Source organism: Saccopteryx bilineata, chromosome 5 (assembly GCF_036850765.1).
Source record: "Saccopteryx bilineata isolate mSacBil1 chromosome 5, mSacBil1_pri_phased_curated, whole genome shotgun sequence".
Lineage (NCBI taxonomy): Eukaryota > Metazoa > Chordata > Mammalia > Chiroptera > Emballonuridae > Saccopteryx > Saccopteryx bilineata.
Window position 1 is genome coordinate 154,304,863 of NC_089494.1, and position 24,554 is coordinate 154,329,416.

At 38.7% G+C, this 24,554-nt stretch overlaps 1 protein-coding gene across 3 annotated transcripts in view; it reads left to right on the plus strand.

Annotated features, from left to right (window-relative positions):
- SEPHS1 (selenophosphate synthetase 1) overlaps positions 1 to 23,551 on the plus strand; it is a 36,089-nt gene extending 12,538 nt beyond the window's left edge. For all 3 annotated transcript variants that reach the window (XM_066279562.1, XM_066279563.1, XM_066279564.1), the window contains exons 4-9: positions 1,308 to 1,415; positions 2,383 to 2,537; positions 4,635 to 4,725; positions 6,827 to 6,926; positions 18,992 to 19,204; positions 21,638 to 23,551. In XM_066279562.1, coding sequence (XP_066135659.1) covers positions 1,308 to 1,415; positions 2,383 to 2,537; positions 4,635 to 4,725; positions 6,827 to 6,926; positions 18,992 to 19,204; positions 21,638 to 21,852 — 882 coding nt within the window. In that variant the 3' untranslated portion in view covers positions 21,853 to 23,551. The remainder of the gene's footprint in view (positions 1 to 1,307; positions 1,416 to 2,382; positions 2,538 to 4,634; positions 4,726 to 6,826; positions 6,927 to 18,991; positions 19,205 to 21,637) is intronic.
- Positions 23,552 to 24,554: the final 1,003 nt, after the last annotated feature.

Sequence of the window (24,554 nt, forward strand, 5' to 3'; positions counted from 1 at the left end):
ATTCCTGAGAGACTGTGCTATGCCACACTCCAGGTGTCCTGCCTGCCCAAATGGCAAAGGCGACTAGAACTGGAACTCATCCTTTTTCTAGCATCTCTTAAAAAGCATCTAAAAGAACCCAGAGCTGAAGGGGACAGTAAATTGCTGCAGTCCTAACCAGCACTTGTCGCCCAAATTGGAAACTTGTTGCCTCATTATTGTTGAAAGTGAGTTACCCTAGCAGGTAGCTCAATTGGTTACCATATTGTCCCAATATGCCAAGGTTGCAGGTTCTATCTCTAGTCAGGGCACATATAAGAATCAGCCAATGAATGCATAAATAAAATAAATGGAACAAAAAATGGATGTTTCTTCCTCTCCCTCTATCCCCTTCGATTTTTCTTCCTCCCTTCCTTTTCTTTCCTCTCTCGCTCTAAAATCAATAAGTTAAAAGAAAAATGTCATAGAAGGCTATTAAGCTCATTGCCAATCTGCCAGAAAATCATTTAAAAACCTAAACAAGCAAAAACCCACTACTGGAAATGATAATACTTAGAAGTTTAATTATACTTATGTCAGAAGAAAAGTTTGTCATTTTTTTCTTTAATGTTCAGGTAATGGTAACTTAACATTATAAAAGTTTCTAGTGACAATAAAAAAAATCTTTATTACCACATTTCTGTTCAATCCTATTTTAAAGTTCCTTAATAAAATCTAGTACTTTACTGGGGAATACTTCTCTTTTTCTTTAGAAATCAGTCTGACTTCAGGTTTAGATGTGTTTTATTTCTTCTATTATTTTGTTTTTTGATAAGGTGATTTTTCTGTTTATCTCTATAGCTTGAAAAGAAGCTATAAAAATTTCTCCATCCAAGTGTGTAAAAACCATCTTCTCTATAACCAGCGAAGTCTACATTGTTTTTAGAATCTGTTTAGGATGAATCGCTATTTCCAGGTTTGCTTTAGGACACTTGTTTTCACTCCACAGCTTTTCCTCCTAGACCATCGCTCCAACTTTGCTCCCCTAGACATCTTCCTTTTCTCCATCTGTAAACCTCAGGCTTCTCCCAATGTTCAGAATGGGAAAGAACATGGAAATTGTTTGATCTGTCTGAGAAAGAAAAGGTGGGAACAGGAATTATGTCTAAGGGTTATGTAATTAAGGAAAGGTAACCAGTCTGCAGATTACAGAAACAGGACCCCATCCCAGCAGCTGCCACCGCTGGAAAGTCCTTGGACTCTCTTGGGAGGTACTCTGTAGGCTCATTCTGTTTCTACACATGGAAGCTCCCCCTCTTGTCCTTTCTCATATCTCTGCTCTCTTCCAGGGCAGGATAGCATGCGCCAATGTCCTCAGTGATCTCTACGCAATGGGGGTCACAGAATGTGACAATATGCTGATGCTCCTTGGAATCAGTAATAAAATGACTGACAGGGTAAGTAGAAGATGGGCCAGCTGCTTACTCTCTGTTGTCTTAGTCGCTTCATTTGACTGGTCAGCCCTTTTCCCATCTGTAAAGTGAGGAGCCCAGGCTGCATGGCTTCTGTATTTCATCTTGTTCTCCACTTTTTGGCAGTTTTCAGTGAATTAAAATAGTCTGGCTTGTTTGCATTTTTATTTTCATCGTCTGCTTCCCTTTCTTCTGGGTAGACTGAATCAAAGACATTTATGGTTTGTTTTCAAGTCTAGGCCACAGTGATAGAGCACCTCCATGCCAGGCCTATGGACTGCCCCAGCCTTCCAGATCCAGGACTTGTGGCCCTCCAGGGGCCAGGCATCCTCCCCTTGGTTGCTGGTTGTTTCCTGATGTAGACAGTGGTGGGGCTGAGTGTCTCATATGTTTCTGTACTTACCTGGCATTGTCTATATTCTTACTACCTATCCCGGTTCTCTGACTCAGAGATAAATTCCCATTTACATTATTTTTGAAAGGTACATGGTTTTGTTTTCCCTAAAAAAGAAGTTTGTCCTGCCTCATAGAAATAAAAGTTTTCCATAGGCCCTTTCTTGCCTGCGCAGACGTGCGCTTGGGCTGTCGCTTATACACAGCCATCTGAGGGAGGGCGGTGGGTGCACATTAAACAAGTCTTGGAGTTCTTAAGGACCGTTGTGAAGAATTGGCTCAGATTTGGGGTAGCCTGTGCACCCAGTCACATTCCAGTTTTTACTTCTCTGATACCTGGGCTTCAACATGCGTAACCTAGAATATCTCCCAGCTTTTGCTAAAATGGCTACAGTGTGAACTATTCCACCCTCCTTTCTTACTTCCCTGTCCAGTCTGTAAACTTGCAGGACTTCCTTTAGGATTTTATGATCCTCTTTATAACTACAAGTGTAGACTCTCTTTTCTTGGTTTTGAAGTGAATTATGTGACTTTTAATTTGTGTCCTTTTAAACCCTAGGAAAGGGATAAAGTGATGCCCCTAATTATTCAGGGTTTTAAAGATGCAGCAGAGGAGGCAGGAACGTCTGTAACGGGTGGCCAAACAGTGTTAAACCCCTGGATTGTTTTGGGAGGAGTGGCTACAACTGTCTGCCAGCCCAATGAATTCATCATGTAAGTTGGTTTTGTTCCATGTCACCTGGCCTGGTTCTCTTTCTTTTCTTAAGATAGATTCATTGAGATAGAATTTGTATACTATAAAATTCACCCATTTAAAGTATATAGTTCACTGGTCTTTGGTAATTAATATTCGCAGAATTTTGCAACCAACACCAGAGTCCATTTTAGACCATTTTCATCGTTCTTAACAAAAAACCCTGTCCCCCTTAGCTATCAGCCATCCTAGCTTCTTTCATTTTACATAATATTAGCATAATATTTTAAAGGTTTATTTGTTTTATAGCATGTATCAGTCCTTTGTTCCTGTTTTTAAATTTTTTAATATTTTTTATTGAAGTTTAATTCATATAACACAATTTTACATAATTTATAAAACTCAACATTTTAAAGTACAGAAGTCATTGGTCCTTTTCGTATTCACAAGGTTGTGCAACCATCACCACTATACAATTCCAGAATATTTCAGCCATCCCCCCAAAAGGAAGCCCTGTATCTATAAGCCGTCACTTTCAATTTCCTCCTCCCTCCATCCTCAGGAAACCACTAATCTTTCTGTCCCTGGATTTGCCTATTGTAGACATTTCATATAGATAGAATCATTTGATGTTTTGTGTCTGGCTTCTTTTATTGAGCATAATGCTTCCAAGTTTCATCCGTGTTGTAGCATGTGTCAGTACTTTATTCCTTTTTATGGCTGAATAATGTTTCATTGTGTGGACACACTATAGTTTATTCATAGGTGATAGATCTTTCGGTTATTTCCACCTGTTATGAATGATGCTGCTATGAACATGAGTGTACAAGTTTTTATGTGGACATACATTTTGATTCTCTTGGGTATATGTACCTAAGAATTACTGAGTCATGTGGCAACTGTGTAACTTGAACAACCATCAAACTGGTTCCCAGCAGCAATGTAGGAAGGATAGTCTCCACATCCTCTCCAGTATTACTGTTTTTTCTTTTTTCCTTTTTCTTTTTCTTTCTTTTATTGCTTTGAGAGTGAAAAGCATCAACTCACATCAACTCGTAGTTTCGGCACTTTAGTTGTTGATTGCTTTCTCATATGTGTCTTGACTGGGGGCTTAAACTGAGCCAGTGACCCCTTGCTCTAGCCAGCTACCATAGGATTATGTTGATGATCCTATGCTCAAGCTGACAAGCTCGTGACCTCAGTGTTTCAAAGTGGGGGGGACCTCAGTGTTCTGGGTCGATGGTTATATCTATGGTGCCATCACCTGTCAGGTCCTACTGTTTTTATTTTATTTTATTTTTGATAATAACCATCTTAGTGGGTTGAGGTGATATCTCACTGTGGTTTGATTTGCATTTCTCTGGTGGCTAATGATATTGACCATATTTTAATGTGTTTTTTAGCCATTTGTAGATCTTTAGAGAAGTTTCTCCAAACACAAGTTATCATTTTCCATGTTTTATGTCTTGTTAAGAAAAGCCACCTGTTCTATTTTCTGATAGAAATACAGATTTCATTTGCTCCTTTGATTTTTTGACTAGGTGCTGATGGGTACTGTGCTCACATGGCTCAGAATCCAAAAGGAATCAAAGGCTCCACAGTGCAGCCCTCACTCATCCCACATCCCCAGTTTCCCTTGCTGGAGGCAACCACTTTAACCAGTCTTCAGCAATCTGAGTGCCAAGTAGGAACTTACTGATAGGTGTGTTTGAAACTTTGATGCTGAAATCACCAACACATGAGAAGCACAGATTTGCGTCAAATCCCATAGCCTGAGTCGTTTCAGAAGTCTTGTTGCTTCAGAAGCATGGTGGGTCTATATTGAAAATTACACATGAGCATGGCTAAATCAGGCCTGATCAGGCCTTGGTTTATTCTGTAGGGGGTCTGGATCTAGTAGGTAATCAGCAGACTCTTCTATTCTCTTTGAATATTTTTGTTCCAGTAGTAGCCTCGGTAGCAAGTTGCAAGGCTCTAACACATAATGGTAGTGGCTTAAGTGTAAGTGTTCGCAAAGACAATGTTTTAAACCAGCCTTTTCTTTCTCCTATTTAACTGATGATGAGTTTACCTCCTTATTAATTTGACCAGTCCATGCTCTTGTTCTTTTTTCCCAGGCCAGATAACGCAGTGCCTGGGGACGTGCTTGTTCTGACCAAACCCCTGGGGACGCAAGTGGCTGTGGCCGTGCACCAGTGGCTGGATATTGTGAGTGACCCTGCCTGCAGTGGGGGCAGGGGAGCTGAACAGAAGTTATCATCAGGATTGTGGTAGCTTTCTGAGAAAAGGGCATTCGTTTACATTCAGGTCAACAATCTCTTTAGTCTGCTAGCACTGGGGGTATGCTTTTACTGGAAAGTGTATCTGCTTCTGAAGTAAGTGCCACTTCTTGTCCATACAGGAAGTCTTCTTTCCCTTTGGACATGTTTTAACATGTTTCAGGTTTAGATCTTATAGATGTCATCAGCTTGTCTTCTAAAAATGAGCTCCTTTAGTTTCACTAACAGGGAATTAGTTTAGTATCAGTCACGCCCAGATAAAAATATTAGAAATTGTCCATATTCTTTCATTAAATCAAAGTTTTATGTACTGAATGCTTAAAGTAGGTAACCCCCAGCTTGGGACTTCAAAAAAGCTGTATAAGGAGAGTTTGTGAGATATCACTAAAAACTAATGCAGAAGAGAATATATGTAAAGTTTGGTGCTTGGAAAAAAATAAGGCCAGGGTTATCAACAATTTAAGTTATTTTAGTTATGAGGTTTTTTTATTGTTTTTGTCTTTTCAAACTAATTAGTAACTCAGAATGTTTTGATAAATAATTATCTTGTTGAGAGAGTATCTAGAATATATAGATATTTATCCTGAGTAACTTTTCCACTGAGGTATAATCATACTTCACTTAAAATTTTTCCCATTGCCATAACTCAAAAATTAATCTAGTTTCTGGTATGTCTCACATATCTTGGTGCTTTTAATTTCTACAACTGTCATCTGAAACTAACAGTGTGATAAACAGTTTTAATTTCTACAACTGTCATCTGAAACAGTGTGATAAACAGTTGAAAAAGAAAAGTGATTTTATGTTATTTATAATCAAGTGTATGTTGGGTTGATATAACAGATTAGAGAAAATCTCTAAGGCTGCCACAGTCTAGTTATTTTCCCCTCGTCCAGTGATGATGGGGAAGTTTCCCATCATGTGTGAGCATCTGTAAGACTGACTGAAAACCGTTACAGGGTAGTAATCCATGAAGTTGCTCTGTAACACAGCTACTTGGATCTGAGTAATTTAGCAAGAGAGTTTGGAAGCAGGTGAGATAAAGGAACATGGAAAGAGGAAGGTTTGGGGATCCTTCTCTCTTCCCCACCCCTCCCTCAACTGAACACTTCCTTTGCTTTTATACCACTTTTTTAAAAATGCTCAGAATTGTGAAAGCAAGTTCTAAAGATTAACAGCACAATACCCTCTTCGTAAAAGTCAGAAGCAACCAAAGAGCACGTTGTTTCAGCATCTGTATGGCAAGAACACTGTTTTTTGAAAGGCAGGGGAATGACGAGTATAAAATTCAGAATAGTTGTTACCTTTGGGGGAGAGACGGGGAGCAGTGGGCTAAGGGAGGAACATACAGACTTAAGGTATTGCACTGAGTGGTAGACTGTCGAATGTCACTGAGAAATAAATGAATGCATGCATAAACAATGGCCATTAACAGACCATGATGACAGTATATGGAGAACCCATAATCATAATGCTGACTTCTTTGAAAATCAAATGAAGAAGAAAGGAAATACCTTTTTCTCCTTTGTGGTCACCATACTGTCCTTGGTCTGCATGCAGTCAAAGTTGCTTTTACATTCATTTGTCAATGAGATGCCATGATCTAGAATTCAGGTAAAGTCAGTAACAATATAATTATATGAAAAATAAAGTCATCACCTTAAAGGGGAGATGAAGAGGTGAACCAAAGGATGTTCAAGACTATTCACATGTGGAGAAGCTCCTGGTGTCAGAATCCTGTTTCCTGCCTCTATTCCTCAGCCGTCTATCCTGCTGCTTTTACATAGCCCATCCTTTGCAGTATTTGACTACAGAAGTGAGGATTAGCAACTCAAAAGAGACCACAACGATGTGTCTAATAGACACCTAAAATAATAGTTATGGGCAGGGGGGTGTTGATCAAAATGAGGAAAATAAAATTCCCCATAACACGACTAAAAAAAATGTATGGTTTTTCCTTTCAATGGTTAGAAGTAAAGATTAATAACATTTTTTTCCTTTTTTCTCCCTCACCTCTGTTCCTGTATTAGCCTGAGAAATGGAATAAAATTAAATTAGTGGTCACTCAAGAAGATGTGGAGTTGGCGTATCAGGAGGCGATGATGAATATGGCAAGGCTCAACAGAACAGGTATGGGGGGGTGGCTGTCGGTTGCAGGGTTGGCATGCTTTCAGAACAGGATCAACATGGAAATATTTTTACAGGCCACAGACAGTCTCAGTTGTGTTGAGTTCTCTTCTTCTACAACTCTTTAAACATGTAAAAGACCATTCTTAGCTGGAGGAGCAAGATTGGGCCAGATTTGGGCAGTGACTGCGGGCCCTCCTCTATTGGTCCATGGTTTTAGAAAGATTTGGGTTTAAGAACGGAATGTGCGTGTATTTCCTATGTATTTCCTTTCAGCCAAAAGGTGGAAATAGGATCCTATTCACAGGATCATTAAAAAGGAAAAATGTCAGTGAAGTACCATAAAGGATGGCTAGCATGTGGTATACAAAGTTCACTCATTCAGTTTATGTTCAGTGAGCATCTGTAGTGTGTCCTTTACTCTTCCAAGTGCTGGGGACACTGCAGTAAACAAAACAGACAAAAGTCCCCGCCCTTTTGGAATTTACATTCTAAATTCTGGCTGGCTTCTAAATTATCTGCACAGAACAACCCACACAGATAGATGCTTCTCTAGGAATGAAATATATGCAGGGCTGCCCTGGCCAGATAGCTCGGTAGGTCGGAGCATCATCCTGATACACCACCGTTGTGAATTCAGCCCCAATCAAGGCACATATAGGAACAGGTCAATGTTTCTGTCTCTTCCCACCCTCCCCCTTCCTCTCTCTAAAATCAATAAATTAGAGATATATAAACAGGGCTTAATAAACGGCAATGAAGCAACACCCATGTGCCCACCATCTCATATGAGAAACACAGTGTGACCCTGGCAGCCCAGAAGTGCTCCTCCCGCACCCAGCTCCTAGATTCCTGCTTAGGGGTAACCATTGTTCTGAATCTAATGTTTATTTTCATCCTTTTAAAATTTTTATCACATAGACTTGTATTCTTAAGCAATAAATTAGTTTTGCATTTTTGTTTTATTGACTCATAGCTGTATCTGTTTTTCTTGCTGTCTTATTCGCTGTTTAATGTTCCTGAGCATCATTTCATTCATTTTCTCCTCTGTATCATTTTCTACTCCATGACTTATTTATCGGACCTACTGCTTGCTGTTGGGCTTCTGGGTTGCTGCTGAGCACTTCCTTGGTCAGTGCTTCTGGTGCACAGGTCTCAGAGGTCTGTACTGCCTCAGCTTTTCTAGAAGGTGCTGTTTCCCAGAGTCATGGTGTAACAGTTTACAACGGTATGCTACATTTAAAAAAGTTTTTTAGGCCCTGGCCGGTTGGCTCAGTGGTAGAGTGTCAGCCTGGCATGTGGGAGTCCCAGGTTTGATTCCCGGCCAGGGCACACAGGAGAAGCACCCATCTGCTTCTCCACCCCTCCCCTTCTCCTTCCTCTCTATGTCTCTCTCTTCCCCTACTGCAGCCAAGGCTCCATTGGAGCAAAGTTGGCGGCCCGGGCGCTGAGGATGGCTCTGTGGCCTCTGCCTCAGATGCTAGAATGGCTGTGGTTGCAACAGAGCGATGCCCCAGATGGGCAGAGCATCGCCCCCTGGTGGGTGTGCTGGGTGGATCCCGGTCAGGCGCATGCGGGAGTCTGTCTGACTGCCTCCCCGTTTCCAACTTCAGAAAAATACCAAAAAAGAAAAAAAAAGTTCTTTAATATATTTTCTCCTCCTGTTGATTGCATGTATTTTTTCTACTGTAAAAAAATCATATTTATTATGGAAAAGTTTTTTGGAAAATGAAAAGAGAGAAAAGACATTGTCCATAACCCCAGCACCCAATACTAGCTTCTGTTAATATTTTTATGTATTCTTCTAGGATTATTTTCTTCTTGGGTGATTCGTGGGGTACTGTTGTTTTATTGTGGATGTTTTAAACCTGTAATTATCGTACATTTTTTATTTGAATCTGCTTTTAGTCATTTAACATTACTATGTCCTTTTTTCTTTTCTTTTTTCTTTTTTTTTTTTGTACTTTTCTGAAGCTGGAAACGGGGAGAGACAGTCAGACAGACTCCCGCATGTGCCCGACCGGGATCCACCCGGCACGCCCACCAGGGGGCGACGCTCTGCCCACCAGGGGGCGATGCTCTGCCCCTCCGGGGCATCGCTCTATTATGACCAGAGCCACTCTAGCGCCTGGGGCAGAGGCCAAGGAGCCATCCCCAGCGCCGGGGCCATCTTTGCTCCAGTGGAGCCTTGCTGCAGGAGGGGAAGAGAGAGACAGAGAGGAAGGAGAGGGGGAGGGGTGGAGAAGCAGATGGGCGCTTCTCCTGTGTGCCCTGGCTGGGAATCGAACCCGGACTTCTGCATGCCAGGCCGACGCTCTACCACTGAGCCAACTGGCCAGGGTCTTTTTTTCATATTACGTAATTCTAGTATATGTACATGAGTTTTGATGGTAGATACTCTACCAGGGAGATATATACCATAGTTAATTTATCTTTTGCTTATTTCTTTTTATTCATTTTAGAGAGGAGAGAGAGAGGGAGGGAGAGAGAGAGAGAGAGAGAGAGAGAGAGAGAAGGGGAGGAACAGGAAGCATCAACTCCCATATGTGCCTTGACCAGGCAGGCCCAGGGTTTCGAACTGGAGACCTCAGTGTTTCCAGGTTGACGCTTTATCCACTGCACCCCCACAGGTCTCTTGTTTATTTTTGAACAATTGATTTTGGGACCAAATTTTTCCATAACTTTTTTCCTGCATTCCAGGAATAGTTTTTGGGTGCATTCCAAAGTTGAATAGTAATTATTTAATTCTTTGTCCTCAGGTATCTCATCACTTACAACCAAGGCTTTTCATTTGTATTTCTGTACCACTTAACCTGTTTAAGGAGTCTTTTTTTTCCCTTCAAATTAAATAGTTGTACAGATTAAATAGTGATTGGTGATGGATTTATTTTTTATCCATGTGGATTATTATTTAGCTTATATTTGAGAATTTGTGATTCCCTATCCTTATTTTTTATACATTGTTGGTAGGGATACAATATGGCAGAATGCTTGTGAAACAGTATTTGGTCATATCTAGCAAAAATTATGACCTAGCAGTTCCACTTCTGTGAATCTGTTTCAAAGCTATAGTGGCCAGACTATGAAATGACATATATAAGGCCATTCATTGAAGCACCATTTATAATTGTAAAAGAATGAAACAATCCAAATGTTCATCAATTATCTAGTCTGTATACACACATATAGCTATAAAAAGGGATGAGACATATTTATTTATAGGGAGCTATCTCTAGATATGATTAAATGGAAAAAGCAAGAGTCAGAGGTATGCATATTAGTATGCTACATTTTGTGTATTCATGTGACTGAAGTAATGTGTATTTTATATTTTCAAAAAGAAGCAATGGAAATAAATCATTAATAAAAACTGTTACCTATAATAGGGAATAGGGACGAAGCAGACTGTCTCTGAACATGCATTATTTTAAAATTTTGACTTTGGAATGTTTTATGGCATTTTCTATAGTTTAAAACATTTAATAAAAAAACACATCTTACAAATTCAAACCACATTTTTTTTAAATTGTCAAATGTATATTAACTTAATGGTAATACCACAGGGGGAAGAATTATATAAAAGAAGCTTAGTAAAATCTGTAATCTTTAATTATAATTAGCAGTATACACACAGCATATTTTTTCCCCTCTAAAAATGCTTATTTCCGAGCCTATTTGAAAGGTTCTAGGAGCAGTGATAACCAATTAGTAATGAACTCCTAGTGCCAAGATTCTGAACTGAAAATTACCATTTTCTAATAAAAAATGCCAGGACTTCTTAGGGTAATGGCTGATTCCAAGTCTGGGACAGGAAATACAAAAGATAAGCCTGGGACATCCTGTGCCTGAAAGTAATGGAGCTGTCAACAGCTAATGGAATCTTTTCCATAACTTGAAGAGGCTCCCACCAATCAAATGGGAGGGGTCAAGATAATGTGAATATTATAAAGAAGAGTGACCACAGTTAAAGTATATCAAGTATCTAAAAATCAATGACATCGTAATGATTAAAATGTTTTTGGTCACCTTTGAAAGGTGTTAGGGCACCAACTTGTTTTGAATATAAAAGGAATCAACCACATATTTTACTGCTCTTGTATAGACTGTATTTGGGAGGAAGCCAAATGCATTTTTAAAAAATTTCTTTATAGAAGTATATCTAATAAGTGCAGGAGAAATGATTAAATTACAAATTTTTTAATTTGTAAATTAAACCCCCTTGATTTAGTAAACCCCAGTAACAAATATCAGTGGCTGCTAAAACTAAAGTTATCAAGATGGTGTGATATGGTAAAAGAATGGAATCCACTGTGGAACATACTAGCGTCCAGAAATAGACCCGCATAATATAGGCAACTGATCAGTGACAGAAGAGCAAAGATAAAGATAGTTCAATGGAGAAAGGATAATCTTTTCAACAAATGGTGCTGAAACTACTGACATCCACATGTAAAAAGGGATTATAGAAACAGGTTTTACACCTTTGATAAAAATTAACTCAAAAATGGATTATAGAGTTAAGTGTAAAACGCAAAACTGTTGAACTCCGAGAAGATAACACAGAAGGAAATTTAGATGACTTTGGGTTTTGTGGTCCCTTTTAATTACACCTCTGAAAGTACTATCCTTAAGAGAAAAAATTGGCAAGTTGGATTTCATTAATGCAAAAAACTTTTCTATGAAAGACACTAAGAAGATAAAAAGATAAGCCACAGACTGGAAGAAAATCTTGGCAAAGCACAATTCTGACAAGGGACTGGTATTCAGAATATACAAAGAACTCTTAAAACTCAATATTAAGAAAACAACCCAATTTAAAAATGTATAGAGAAGTTGAACACATATCTTACCAAAGAAGATAAACAGATTGCAAATAATCTTATGAAAAGGTGTTTCACGTCATATGCCATTAGGGAATGGCAATTTAAAACAAGATACTACCACATGCCTACTAGAATGGCTTAAAACTAAAACACTGACAACATCAAATGCTGATTGGATGTGGAGTAGGAGGAACTCTCATTCATTGCTGGTGGGAATGCAAAATGGTGCAGCCATTTTGGAAGACAGTTTGGTGGTTTGTTATAAAACTAAATAAATATACTAATATGATCCAGCAGTTGTGCTCCGTGGTGTTGACCCAAATGGATTGAGAACTCTTTGCACTCAGAAATTTGCACACAGATGTGTCACAGCTTCACTCATAATTGCCAAAACTTGGAAGCAATCAGATCCTTCAGTAAATGGATAAATAAAACTGGTATATCCATACAATGGAATATTGACAGTTAAAGAGAAATGAGCTGTCAAGACATGAAAAAACTTGGAGGAAACTTAAACACATATTACTAAGTGAAAGAAGCCAGTCTGCAAAGACCAAACACTATAGCTCTAATTATGACATTCTGGGAAAGATAAAACTAGAGACAGTAATAAAGCTACTGGTTACCAGGAATAAGGGGGAAACAGGGTATTTAGGGCAGTGAAGTTACTCTTTGTGATCATGTAATGATGGATACACGTTATACATGTTTGTCAACACCTATAGACTGTACAACTTCAAGAGTGAAGCGTAATGTGAGCTGTGAACATTAGTTAATAATACATAAATATTGGCTCATTATATAACAGGTGTAGCACACTAATGGTAAATATTAATAACAGGAGAAATAGAGCATATGGAAACTTGCTGTACTTACCACTCTGTTCTCTAAACCTAAAACTACTCCAAAAATAGACTTTTTTCTTTTTTTTATTTTTTTAAATTTAATGCCGTGACATTGATAAATCAGGGTACATATGTTGAGAGAAAATATCTCTAGATTATTTTGACATTTGATTGTGCTGTATACCCCTCCCCCAAAGTTAAATTGTCTTCTGTCACCTTCTATCTGGTTTTCTTTGTGCCCCTCCCCCAACCCCTCTCTCCTTCTTCACCCCATCCGCCCTCCCCCCATCCCCCACCCCTGTTGCCATCACAATCTTGTTCATGTCTCTGAGTCTCATTTTTATGTCCCTTCTATGTATGGATTCATCTTAGTTTTTTTTCTGATTTACTTATTTCACTACGTATAATGTCAAGGTCCATCCATGTTATTGTAAATGATCCGATGTCATCATTTCTTATGGTTGAGTAGTATTCCATAGTATATAGGTACCAAAGCTTTTTAATCCACTTGTCCTCTGACGGGCACTTGGGCTGTTTTCCAGATCTTCGCTATTGTGAACAATGCTGCCACAAACATGTGGGTGCATTTCTTCTTTTGGAGCCGTTCTATGGTGTCCTTGGGGTATATTCCTAAAAGTGGGATAGCTGGGTCAAAAGGCAGTTTGATTTTCAGTTTTTTGAGGAATCTCAATACTGTTTTCCACAGTGGCTACACCAGTCTGCATTCCCACCAGCAGTGCAGGAGGGTTCCCTTTTCTCCACATCCTCCCCAGCACTTATTCTGTGTTGTTTTGTTGATAAGCGCCATTCTGACTGGTGTGAGGTGATATCTCATTGTGGTTTTAATTTGCATTTCTCTAATGATTAGTGATGTTGAGCATTTTTTCATATGCCTATTGGCCATCTGTATGTCCTCTTTGGAGAAGTGTCTATTCATCTCTTTTGCCTATTTTTGGATTGGGTTGTTTGTCTTCCTGGTGTTGAGTTTTACAAGTTCTTTATAAATTTTGGTTATTAACTCCTTATCAGACGTATTGTCAAATATGTTCTCCCATTGTGTAGTTTGTCTTTTTATTCTGTTCTTGTTGTCTTTAGCTGTGCAAAAGCTTTTTAGTTTGATATAGTCCCATTTGTTTATCCTGTCTTTTATTTCACTTCCCCGTGGAGATAAATCAGCAAATATATTGCTCCGAGAGATGTCCGAGAGCTTACTGCCTATGTTTTCTTCTAAGATGCTTATGGTTTCACGGCCTACATTTAAGTCTTTTATCCATTTTGAGTTTATTTTTGTGAGTGGTGTAAGCTGGTGATCTAGTTTCATTTTTTGCAGGTAGCTGTCCAATTTTCCCAACACCATTTGTTAAAGAGGCTGTCTTTACTCCATTGTATTTCCTTACCTCCTTTGTCAAATATCAGTTGTCCATAGAGCTGTGGGTTTATTTTTGAGTTCTCTGTTCTGTTCCATTGATCTATATGCCTGTTCTTATGCCAGTACCAGGCTGTTTTGAGTAAAATGGCCTTGTAGTATAACTTGATATCAGAAAGTGTGATACCTCCCACTTTATTCTTCTTTTTTAAGATTGCTGAGGCTATTCATGTTCTCTTTTGGTTCCGTATAAATTTTTGGAATATGTGTTCTATATCTTTGAAGTATGTCATTGGTATTTTAATTGGTATTGCATTGAATTTATAGATTGCTTTGGGTAATATAGACATTTTAATGATGTTTATTCTTCCTAACCATGAGCACGGTATATGCTTCCACTTGTTTGTATCTTCCTTGATTTCTTTTATCAATGCTTTGTAATTTTCCGAGTACAAGTCTTTACTCTCCTTGGTTAAGTTTACTCCTAGGTACTTTATTTTTTTGGTTGTAATTGAGAAGGGGACTGTTTCCTTAATTTCTCTTTCTGACTGTTCATTGTTGGTGTATAGAAATGCCTCTGATTTCTGAGTATTGATTTTATATCCTGCCACTTTGCTGAATTTATTTATCAGGTCCAGTAGTTTTTTGACTGAGACTTTAGGGTTTTCTATATACAATATCATATCATCTGCAAATAATGATAGTTTTACTTCTTCTTTTCCAACTTCAATGCCTTTTATTTCTTCTTCTTGTCTGATTGCTGTGGCTAGGACTTCCAGGACTATGTTAAATAAGAGTGGTGAAAGGGGGCACCCCTGCCTTGTTCCTGATCTTAAGGGTATTGCTTTTAATCTTTGCCCATTGAGTATGATGTTGCCTGTTGGTTTCTCATAGATGGCTTTTATCATGTTGAGGTATGTTCCCTGTATTCCCACTTTGCTGAGAGTTTTGATCATGAATGGGTGCTGAATTTTATCAAATGCTTTTTCTGCATCTATTGAAATTATCATATGGTTTTTCTCCTTTTTTTTGTTTATGTGATGAGTCACATTGATTGATTTACAAATATTGTACCAGCCTTGCCTCCCCAGAATAAATCCCACTTGATCATGGTGTATGATTTTTTCCATATATAGTTGGATCCGGTTTGCTAATATTTTGTTGAGGATTTTAGCATCTATATTCATCAGAGATATTGGCCTATAATATTCTTTCTTTGTGTTGTCTTTGCCTGGTTTTGGAATCAGAATTATGCTCGCCTCACAAAAGGAGCTTGGAAGTCTTCCTTCCTCTTGAATTTTTTGAAATAGTTTGAGAAGGATAGGAGTTAGTTCTCCTGTGAATATTTGGTAGAATTCTGTTGTGAAGCCATCGGGCCCCGGACTTTTCTTTGTTGGGAGTTTTTTGATAACTGTTTTGATCTCATTTGTTGTAATCGGTCTGTTTAGGTTTTCTGATTCTTCCAGATTGATTTTTGGAAGATTGTATGTTTCAAGGAATTTGTCCATTTCATCTAGGTTGTCTAATTTTTTGGCATACAGTTCTTCATAGTATTTTCTTACAATATTTTGTATTTCTGTTGTGTCAGTTGTTATTTCTCCTTTCTCATTTCTAATTTTATTTATTTCAGTCCTCTCTTTTTCTTGGTGAGTCTACTTAAAGGTTCATCAATCTTGTTTACCTTTTCAAAGAACCAGCTCCTAGTTTCATTGATCCTCTGTATTGTTTCTTTAGCCTCTATGTCATTTATTTCTGCTCTGATCTTTATTATTTCCTTCCTTCTACTACATTTGGGCTTTACTTGCTGTTCTTTTTCTAATTCTTTTAGATGCAGGGTTAAGTTGTTTATTTGAGCTTTTTTTAGCTTCTGAAAGTGTGCCTGTAGTGCTATGAACTTCCCTCTCAGCACTGCTTTCGCTGTGTCCCATAAATTTTGAGTTGTTGTATGCTCATTGTCATTCCTTTCTAGGAAATTTTTATTTACTCTTTGATCTCATTCTTAATCCATTCATTATTTAACACCCTGCTATTTAGTTTCCATGTGTTTGAGAATTTTTGAGCTTTTCTGCTGTGATTCATTTCTAGTTTCATACCATTGTGATTGGAGAAAGTGCTTGATATGATTTCAGTCTTCTTAAATTTGTTGAGAGCACTTTTGTGCCCTAACATGTGGTCTATCCTAGAGAATGTGCCATGAGCACTTGAAAAGAATGTATATTCTGCTGCTTTAGGATGAAAGGTTCTGAAGATATCTATTAAATCGAGTTGATCTAGTGTTTCCAGTAAGTCTGCTGTTTCTTTGTTAATTTTCTTTCTTGAGAATCTATCTAGTGATGTTAGTGGGGTATTGAAATCCCCTACTATTATAGTATTGCTGTTGATCTCGCCCTTTAAATCCATCAAAGTCTGTTTTATATATTTGGGTGCTCCTATATTAGGTGCATAGATATTTATAATAGTTATATCTTCCTGTTGGATTACTCCCTTTATCATTATGTAGTGGCCTTTATCTCTTACTATATCCTTTGTTTTAAAGTCCAATTTGTCTGATATAAGTATAGCTACCCCTGCTTTTTTTTCATTTCCGTTTGCATGAAATGTTTTTTTCCATCCTTTTACCTTCAATCTATGTGTGTCTTTTGTTCTAAGGTGTGTCTCTTGTAGACAACATATGTATGGGTCCTGTTTTCTTATCCACGCAGCTACCCTATTTCTTTTGATTGGATCATTTAATCTGTTTACATTTAAGGTTATTATTGATATGTAGTTGTTTATTGCCATTTTCTTTATTTTTATTTATTTATTTATTTATTTTTTGTGTTTTTCTGAAGCTGGAAATGGGGAGAGACAGAGAGACTCCCGCATGTGCCCAACCAGGATCCACCCGACACGCCCACCAGGGGCGACGCTCTGCCCACCAGGGAGCGATGCTCTGCCCCTCCGGGGCCGCTCTGCCGCGACCAGAGCCACTCTAGCGCCTGGGGCAGAGCCCAAGGAGCCATCCCCAGCGATCCCCAGCACCCTGGCCATCTTTGCTCCAATGGAGCCTTGGCTGCGGGAGGGGAAGAGAGAGACAGAGAGGAAGGAGCGGGTGGGGGGTGGAGAAGCAAATGGGCGCTTCTCCTATGTGCCCTGGCCGGGAATCGAACCTGGGTCCCCTGCATGCCAGGCCGACACTCTACCGCTGAGCCAACCGGCCAAGGCGCCATTTTCTTCTTTAAAGGTGTTTTCCTTTTTTTGCTATATTCTTTTCCCACTTTGATCTGTTTACAACAGGCCCCTTAACATTTCCTGCAGCATTGGTTTGGTTGTAATGAACTCCTTGAGTTGTTTTTTGTCTGGGAAGCTTTTTATTTCTCCTTCGATTTTAAACGATAGCCTTGCTGGATAAAGTAGTCTTGGTTGTAGGTTCTTGTTCTGCATTACTTTGAATATTTCTTGCCATTCCCTTCTGGCCTCAAGTGTTTCTGTTGAGAAGTTGGATGTCATCCTTATGGGGGCTCCTTTGTAGGTGATAACTTTTTTTTCTCTTGCAGCTTTTAATATTTTCTCTTTATCGCTTAATTATGATGTGTCTTGGTGTAGGTTTCTTTGGGTTTCTCTTTAATGGAGTCCTTTGTGCTTCTTGGACTTGTGAAAGTTTCTCTTGCATTAATTTAGGGAAATTTTCAGCTATGATATGATTGAACAAAGTCTCTATCCCTTGTTCTTTTTCTTCTTCAGGAACCCCTATGATGCGGATGTTATTTCTCTTCATGTTGTCACAGAGCTCTCTAAGAGTTTCCTCTGACTTTTTGAGTCTCTTTTCTCTTTTCTTCTCTGCTTTCATGCCTTCATTCCAGTTGTCCTCTAACTCGCTGATTTGATCCTCTGCTCTATCTATCCTGTTTTTAATTCCTTCCATTGTGGTCTTATTTCTGATATTGTATTTGTCATCTCCAACTGATTCATTTTTATACTTGCTATTTCTTTATTTAGGTGTTTGTATTGACCATCCATTGTTGTTCTAAGATCCCTAAGCATCCTTACAATCATTATTTTGAACTCCGCATCTGAAAGTTTGATTATTTCCAAATCACTCAGTTCATCTCCTGAAGGTTTCATTTGGATTGCACTTTTTTGTCTTCTCATTTTTGGTGTTTTGTTTGTCGAGTTGGTTGAGTCTAGGCTTGGCGTTGTCTGCCTCCAGCTTTCTGTTGTGTTATTTCTACAAAAAATAGACTTTTTTTAATTAAAAAATAAGAAATTAACCTTACACTTTTCAGTGAGACTGCCTTGATTTTAGGTCAGTCTTTAAAAGTCCTATTCCTTGATTTCTAGTTGGTTTAGACAGGCCTACCTTTAATTGTGATTGTAATTTTTAGTGAATGAGATGTTACTATTTATTAAAGCAGCTGATAGTGGTTGAAATTGAAATAAACCAACTCTCAGAATTTCACTAGGGTTCTGTGTTTTTTGTTTGTATTTTTGTATTTTGCTGAAGTGAGAAGCGAGGCAGAGACAGACTCCCACATGTGCCTGATTGGGATTCACCCAGTGCCCACCAGGGGGTGATGCTCTTCCCATCTGGTGCTTTGCCCTATTGCAACTGAAGTCATTCTAGCGCCTGAGGTGGAGATCCGGAAGCCATCCTCAGCGCTGGGGCCAACTTTGCTCCAATGGAGCCTTGGCTGCAGGAGGGGAAGAGAGAGACAAGAGGAAGGAGAGGGGGAAGGATGGAGAAGCAGATTGTCGCTTCTCCTGTGTGCCCTAACTGGGAATTGAACTCAGGACTTCCACACGCCAGGCCGATGCTCTACTGCTGAGCCAATTGGCCAAGGCTTCTGTTAATTTTTAAGAATTACATTTTTCTCATTTCAATATTTCATCTCCCTGACAATTAAGGATTTTTTTAGATCAAAGTTTATTTAAGGTTTTGACTTGAGAAAAGGTGGGGGTCTTTTTGTTGTTGTTTGTTTTCCTCTCAGAAAGGAGGAAAACAGAAAGTCTCCATTTATTACTCCACATAATAATTTCCTTTCTGGTCTCTTTTAGCTGCGGGACTCATGCACACGTTCAACGCCCATGCTGCCACAGACATCACGGGCTTTGGAATTCTGGGTCATGCGCAGAACCTGGCCAAACAACAGAGGAACGAGGTGTCCTTTGTGATTCACAACCTCCCTGTCTTGGCCAAGATGGCTGCTGTGAGCAAGGCCTGTGGAAACATGTTTGGTCTCATGCATGGCACCTGCCCAGAGACATCAGGTAAAAGGGTACTGGGCCCAAATCTGAGGATTAAATTAGTGAGGCTAACAGAAAATTCCATGAGAAGGAAGAAGCCAAATACATGAGCATAACCTCATTTTGTGTGAGGTCAGTGCTATTAACCTTGTTCTTCTTAACAGCAAGTGTTCTCAGCCCCTTTGTGCTGTGTGTTGCTGTCTTCTGCTATTCTGTGTGTGATGGAGCAGTATAATTTAAGTCTGTTGTTTTCTGTGTTTGATGGTAGAATGGGAGGAAGGAAGATTCTGGGAAAAATAAGTCGCCACTCAATTTTCATTAGAAACCTAACATTTAAAATAACTAGTAACCATAGGTTATAATGAACAGGCTGTTTTTTCTTTGGAAAAAAAAAAATACCTAAAGTTGCTGATTTAAAAGTGAAATAGTATAGTGTGTTTCCAAAGTGCCATTTTTTCTTTTGACTCATTTTTTCTCTTTCCTGTGACTTGTGTATTTCACCTTGAAGTCCCTTTCCTTCTTCAGTTTCTTTATTTCTGTTTTCTTTCCTATATACCGCAGTAATGTCCCTACCCTGGCAAGAGAGTCAGATCATCTGGGGATTAAGCAATATGCATGCCTATACCCAAGCCCTAGGAAAACCCAGTTAAATCAGACTAGAATGGGCCTAGTCATCAATAATTATAACAGCTCCCTAAAATGTTCTGGGGTGTAGCCAGAGTTGATGACCACAGAGCTGCCCACATGTCAGCCGGGTAGAAGGGCCTGGTTCTCTGGTGAGTCTCAGCTTAATAAAGGACCCTGTCTTTTAAAAAGAAGCAAAATCTGCTTTCTCTTCCCATAAGCAGCCTGACATGATCTCTAAAAATGATTCTATATTCACTTGACCCAAAAAACTTCTCAAAATCACGCAAATCAAGAGGTTTAAATTTTCGTATTCACTTTAAGAACACTCATGAAACTTCCCAGGCCATCAAGGGTATGTATACAGTATTTGAAAAGCTACCAAGTATCTGAAGGATGTCACTTTACAGAAGCAATGTGTGCCATTCTGCTGTTAAAGGGGTGGAGTTGTAGGTGTGCCCAGGACAAACAGTGGGGCTGGGCACAGGATCGGTGATCCAAAAAGAGTGTTGAATTTTTGCTACACATGCTCACATGCTTAAAAATGCGGAGTAATGCTGAACTTAAGGGTTTAGACAGAGATTCTCTGGTCATCAAGCACATCCAGGTGAACAAAGCTTCCAAAAGGTGATGTAGGAATTACAGAGCTCACATGCGGATTAACCCTTAAATTAGCTCTCCTTGCACGTGACTGAGAAAGAGCAGATAGCTCCTAAACCAGAAGAGCAGGTTGCACAGAAAAGATATTCCAGTAGAAACTGAAGAAACAGAAACTTATGGCCTGGGAGTAAATTTAGCATAAAATAAAGGCTAATAAAAGTTTAAAAGAAGAAATAAAATTATTTTCTAGAAAAATACTCCAAGATGACAACTGAACTGTTGGTTCAGTATCTGACTAGCACAGTGCCTGCCACCTGGTGGAACGCTTGGGTAAATGTTAAATAAATTAATGAATATTGTTAACAAATTCATTTTTTTTATTCAAAAATGAGTGTTTACTTTTTTTTTTTGGTAAAAGTGTATACATTTTTCCCTGATTTTGTTATTTATATTTGCAAATAAATTTTTTTGTATTTGTTACTGAAATAGCAATGAAGGTAATGTTAACGTATGCTACACTTTTTTGAAGATAACTACAGAGCAAATAGGGAACCTAGATACTTTTTTTTTTAAGATTTTATTTTTATTGATTTTGCAGAGGGTGGGAGGAGCGGAAGTATATCACCTTATAGTTGCTTCACTTTAGTTCATTGCTTGCTTGTCGTATGTGCCTTGACCAGGCAAGCCCAGGGTTTTGAACCAGCGTGACCTCAGCGTTCCAGGTTGATGGTTTATCCACTGCACTGCCACAGGTCAGGCAGAACCTAGAAGAGTACAATCTTTCATTGTCTTAATTTTTAAACTAACAAAAACCCTGAAAAACCTTTCTTATAAACAAGGAGTTCATGTAGAAAATTAAATCAAAAAGGAAAACTTTTGTTTTTAGATATTTCTTTCACTGTAACTTGGAAAAAATAGCTACCACATATTAGTGAGGCCTCAAACACCTACTCCCACACAGAGTTCAGTGGGTCAACAACTAGGTCATTTTCACAGTTTAAAATTTGTTTTGTGTGTTTTGTTTACTATAATAGTTTTCTAAGAAACTGCTTAATTAGAGTTTTAGTCAGGATCAGATGAAGGCAGAATAGAGCAGGCTTGTTGAATGGAAAGGGAGCTTGAAGACAAAGTTCTTGGCTGAGCGGAGATTTGTGCAGGAGTGTTTTAGAAAGGTAGTGACAGAAACTGCTCACACAGCATCACAACTAATGATAATCTTTTTTTCTTTGCCAGGAGGGCTTCTAATCTGTTTACCACGTGAGCAAGCGGCTCGGTTCTGTGCAGAGATCAAGTCCCCCAAGTATGGTGAAGGTCACCAAGCATGGATTATTGGGATAGTAGAGAAGGGCAACCGCACAGCCAGAATCATAGACAAACCCCGGATCATTGAAGTTGCACCACAGGTGGCCACTCAAAATGTGAATCCCACACCTGGTGCCACCTCTTAATCTAGACCAAAATAGCTATTTGATTTTGTTTTTAAATAGATCTATTTCTTTTATCATCATTTCAATTAAAGACTATAAATAACAAAAATGTCATTGTGTCTACACATCTGGTGACCTGAGGTCGATTTGTGAATGGATGCAATTAATAAAATAAAATCCATTGCCTTTTTTTCCTGTTACATTAACTGAAGATGCACATAACCTTGAGGCAGCTTCTAAGTTGAGAATTATATTGTTATCCAATACTGTTGATTCATTTTGAATCTTAGACACTTATCTCTTGCCGCATAGGCTCTTTAAAGGTGCTTTCACGTAGCACGGGACATTACCGATTGTAGTGTCAACTTGCAGTTTGTGTCTTTCATTTCATGTATATTTATCATCAGTCTGATCTTTTATAAGTTCTTGAATGGTATCCTGGAAAGCAAATTGGTAAGTGACACAATGGTATCCCAGTAGGAAGAGGGTTGCATGATTCCTTTGAGCCTTTGATTTGTAAAGCCTAGTCTTCTAATTCAAGAGCTGCTTTCTGACCCAGGACAGTTCCCAATAGTGCATTCACTAAACAAGGCAAGTGCTTAACTCTGCATGGAACGCACTTGAAAGACAAAAAGAAAGTTCTATTTCTTTTCTTTTTGTAGCCTTCCTAATATTTACAGTAATATCATTAACTGTTTTCTTTATCAATAGCAAAAAAGCATACTTTTTGCAATGTAATTAGATGTTCTATAGTACAACAAGGAATTGCCTTCTAAAAGGGGATTCATGTATAATAGTCATTTACAATTCAATATATAATTACACAAATAATTTTTAAACAGAATCAATAATAAAGACTTCTGTGGATGATAGTGCTTAATACAGTTTATATTTTGTATAGTGATTTCAGGCATTTTGTTTTCTTAAGATCAGCAGCTTTTTAGCCTAACAGCATTATTTTGTGCTCTGCGCCAGTACTTTTTTGTGCATGCTTTTTGTGATGTGTTAAAAATCTGCATTGCCAACATTGCAGCTCGAACTTAAACTTGTTATTCAAATAAATATTTAATTTTTTTTATTGCTCTTGTATAATCAGATGCCCCTTTTAGTATTTTAGAAGCATTGGGAGGGTTTTGGCTAAAGTACAATTTATTGGGGGAAACTAGATTTTAGTTTTATAAAACTTTTAAGTCTTTCATGGGACCTATATTTTCTTGAATTAAATTTTATAGTTCTAGAAAAAATAGGTGATCTAAAAAGGTGTTTATCTGTGTTACTTAGAAGCAGAGGCTTCCTTATATTGTAACCAACTAAACGATTTGGAGGGTTTCCTGTCATTAAGCACAAGTGCACTGACCCCTCACCTGTCTGCTTACAAGAAAAAGCACGAATCACATCACTGCAAGTTTCCAAATGCTTTCCACTTACAGGCACCAAAGGCCTGTGAATCATCCTTCTTGCCAAAGGAAACTGCCACTGGGAAAAGAAAGCCCACGGAAGAAGCTTTACTGTGGACATCCCCGCCCCTTCAGGAGCCCACAGGCAGCTTGTCTGGCCTGTCACTGGAACTCAAGCCATAAGGATGGTGTGCGGTACCTGAGAGGCTGCTACAAAACTAAGAGTAATTGGACATTTTATAGAGATTTATACAGATGTTGGTTTTCAAAAGCTACAAACCAGTGGGCTGCAAATAAAATGTGTTGGAAACCTCTGAGATGAACATATTGTTGTTTTTTTTTTGGGGGGGGGGGGTGTTTTGTTTTGCTTTGTTTTAATATACTGACGATTAAATGTGAACAGCTTTCAGTGTAGATCATGTCTTGAAGGCTGATGATTTTCTTGGTAGCAGGCCTACCGAGGGCAAGTTAGGTAAATGGATTATATGCTTGAGGAAATCATGTTTGTGAAGGTTCATATTTATAAAGATAAAATGTTGGGTACTTAGAGGTTTGCTTCTTTCATTTGAGGAGGAAAAGCTGGTCTTAAAGGGGTTTTTCTCAGCAGTCTGGGTCCAGCTCACCTACTTTAGAATCACTTGAGGATTCTTGTCAAAGGCAAAATCTTGGGCCCCATCCCAGACTGACAATTAGAATATGAGGCACGGGACTGGGGAATATCTTAAACAAGCACCCTAAGTGGCTATGTGCAGAGAAGTTAGAACCACAGGACTAACGGAAGGGTGCAGAGTGCTGGGAGAGGCAAAGGAGGGACGGAAAGTGAATTTGCTCTTACAATCTATTTTTCCAGGAATTTTTCTTCTATGTTGACAATTTTTTTTACTGACATCTGACCCAGTTAAACAAGAAAGCCCAAGAGTCTTGAAAGTTTGTTGGAGTATCAGGTGATTGTCATTGAGTATGTGTGTCCTTTGCAAAATCCATGTAGAATGTTTTAAAATTAAGTGAGCTGTTAATAGATAGCATTGGGCTTCCTGGAAGCAGTTTAAAACTTCACATTGAAATTTATTCATCTTGGTATAGTGATATTTGCGTCCAAAAATACAGTGTTAGAATACACAGAATGAATGAATGAGTACAGCCTGAAGAGGCTGGGACCTGATGAGGTCAGTTCTTTCAGACAAGGGGCGTTATTGGCCTGGGAATATCAGAGTTAAGCTTATTTGCATAGGATGTATTGAAGCAGTTAGTGTGATTCATTCAGTCCAGGAAAAGAAACAAATGTTGTGCAAACAATATGAACTTTTTCTTTTGGCTCAGTGTTTT